The sequence below is a fragment of the Nannochloropsis gaditana genome (genome assembly GCF_000240725.1).
Source record: "Nannochloropsis gaditana CCMP526 unplaced genomic scaffold scaffold446, whole genome shotgun sequence".
Classification (NCBI taxonomy): Eukaryota; class Eustigmatophyceae; order Eustigmatales; family Monodopsidaceae; genus Microchloropsis; species Microchloropsis gaditana.
The window spans coordinates 10,034-11,838 of record NW_005803507.1 but is presented as its reverse complement, the minus strand read 5'-3'; the positions used below and the strand labels follow the sequence as shown (position 1 = coordinate 11,838).

General features: G+C 58.6%; 1 protein-coding gene across 1 annotated transcript in view; it reads right to left on the bottom strand.

Annotated features, from left to right (window-relative positions):
* Positions 1-842: 842 nt before the first annotated feature.
* Positions 843-1,805, bottom strand: part of NGA_0199100 (uncharacterized protein) — a 1,545-nt gene continuing 582 nt past the window's right edge. The window contains exon 3 of the mRNA XM_005854607.1: positions 843-1,420. Within this exon, the coding sequence (XP_005854669.1) occupies positions 1,355-1,420 (66 nt within the window). The 3' untranslated portion in view covers positions 843-1,354. The remainder of the gene's footprint in view (positions 1,421-1,805) is intronic.

Below are 1,805 nucleotides of genomic sequence, written 5' to 3'. Positions count from 1 at the left end.
TCCCGGTAAATTGGTGTACCTCCTCCCTTCCTTCTTGTCATCCCCCCTTTCCCCTGCCGCATGCACGCAGCCACGAAGCGGATACACCATCCCCTCCATCGTTGACTTGCCCCATCGATCATTTCACACCGTCCCTCTTCCTTCCCTCTCTCTCGTCAGCGCGGGCCTCCGAATTGCCGCACCCCCGACCGGTTTGGACTCTTGAGCATCATCCTTGGCTTTCTCGCCCAGTTGAAGCGGGGGGATGGAGGATTTTGAAAGCGTCGGAGGAAGGGAAGAAAGGAGGCGGAGGAGGAGGAAGGAAGGAAAGAGGGGGAACATGAGTCGTGGTGGGGGAGGAAAAGGGGAAGGAGAAGAGAGGGTTGGCAAGTCGCGGAAACTAGGTACACGGCGCGTTGAAAGAAGAGACAGGGAAAGGAAAGGCCAAGGGAGGGGGAATCAGTGAATCTCTCTCTCGAAGTTGTGGTGGAGAGGGCGGGTCCGAAGGTGGGGGGGACCTAGCGAGGCCTAGGGTGAGCCCCAAGGCCAAAAAAGGGGGGCACAAGGGAGCAAAAGGAAGGGCTGAGCATAAAGGGGAGAAAGAGAGAATGAGAGGGATTGTTTTCATGTCTCGTGCATATCAACAAGCCGATGCTCCCTGCCGCCAGGCTGGATAGATGTGGAACGGGGAAAGGGAAGGACCTGGCCCCCCATATCCGCAGGTGGGAAGGGAGACGGATACAAGAAGGAAAATGGGATTGAAAGATAAGAGGGCTAGAAAGGAAGGAAAGGAGCGGAGAAGAGGCGAGCAGGGGAGGCGAAGGACGGCAACCCCCACCCATGAGCCTCGTGGGCGTTCCTCGTTTGAGTCTCCTGTGTTCGATTCTTCGCCAGGACGCTTTCATCGCACTCCGTTTTTGAACCTTTTCCATCCTGATGTTCCAATTTCATCCCTTCCCTCCCTCCCTTCCTGCCTCCCATGCCTTTTCATCTCCACATTTGCCCCCCCCCTCCCCGCGATCCCCTCCGGTACACTCCTACCATGTGCACCACCCGCGCCTCGGAGGTAGGGTGTCGTCGTGATCTCCAAACCCCTTCCTTGCGACCACATGATACGGAGGACTCTACAGGCATCTCCCTCTTCCCTTCTTTTTCACACCGCCCTTGTCCCCACCGGCTCCCTCCGCCCGCCCACCTGCATTTCCCCCGGCCGCTCCCTTACTTCCAGTCCTGACCCTCCTGAGCTTTCCCACCCGCTACTTCAGACACCTACCATCCCACCAAGCGCCCACTGGCAGCCCCCCCCCCTGAGGATGCCTATATGGCCGGCAGGTGCATGCCTCCCAGGGACATAGGCCCGTCCCTCGTCAAGGCCTCAGTGCTTGCTCTTCTTCCAGTCCATGAGCTTCTTGGCCAGATCTTCCGGGACCGAGCCCATGATCTGAGGGAGGAGGGGGGTGGCGAGGAAGGAAGAGGGTGTGTTACCAGGGATGGAGCCGACGGACACGTGGAGGAAGACAAAGGTTTTGGGGGAGGGAAGATACGGGGGAAAGAATGGGCTGTCAAGGGCGAGGGGAGGACACTAAAGCGCCCCTGCCCAGATTCCTTCCCGCTTGCCAAATTGCACTCCCAGCATGACCAAGGAGGAGTTTGGGGCATCAAGTCTCAGACAGGCTCGCTCGAGGGGGGGAAGACAAAAGAGGAAGGAGGGAACGAGTCCTTTGTCTTCCCCTCCACCTCCATCATCACACGCATTCGCGATCCAGCTTCCAAACAAAACGCATACGAGGGCGGCAGGAGGGTAAGAGCATGCAAGGCAGGCAGGC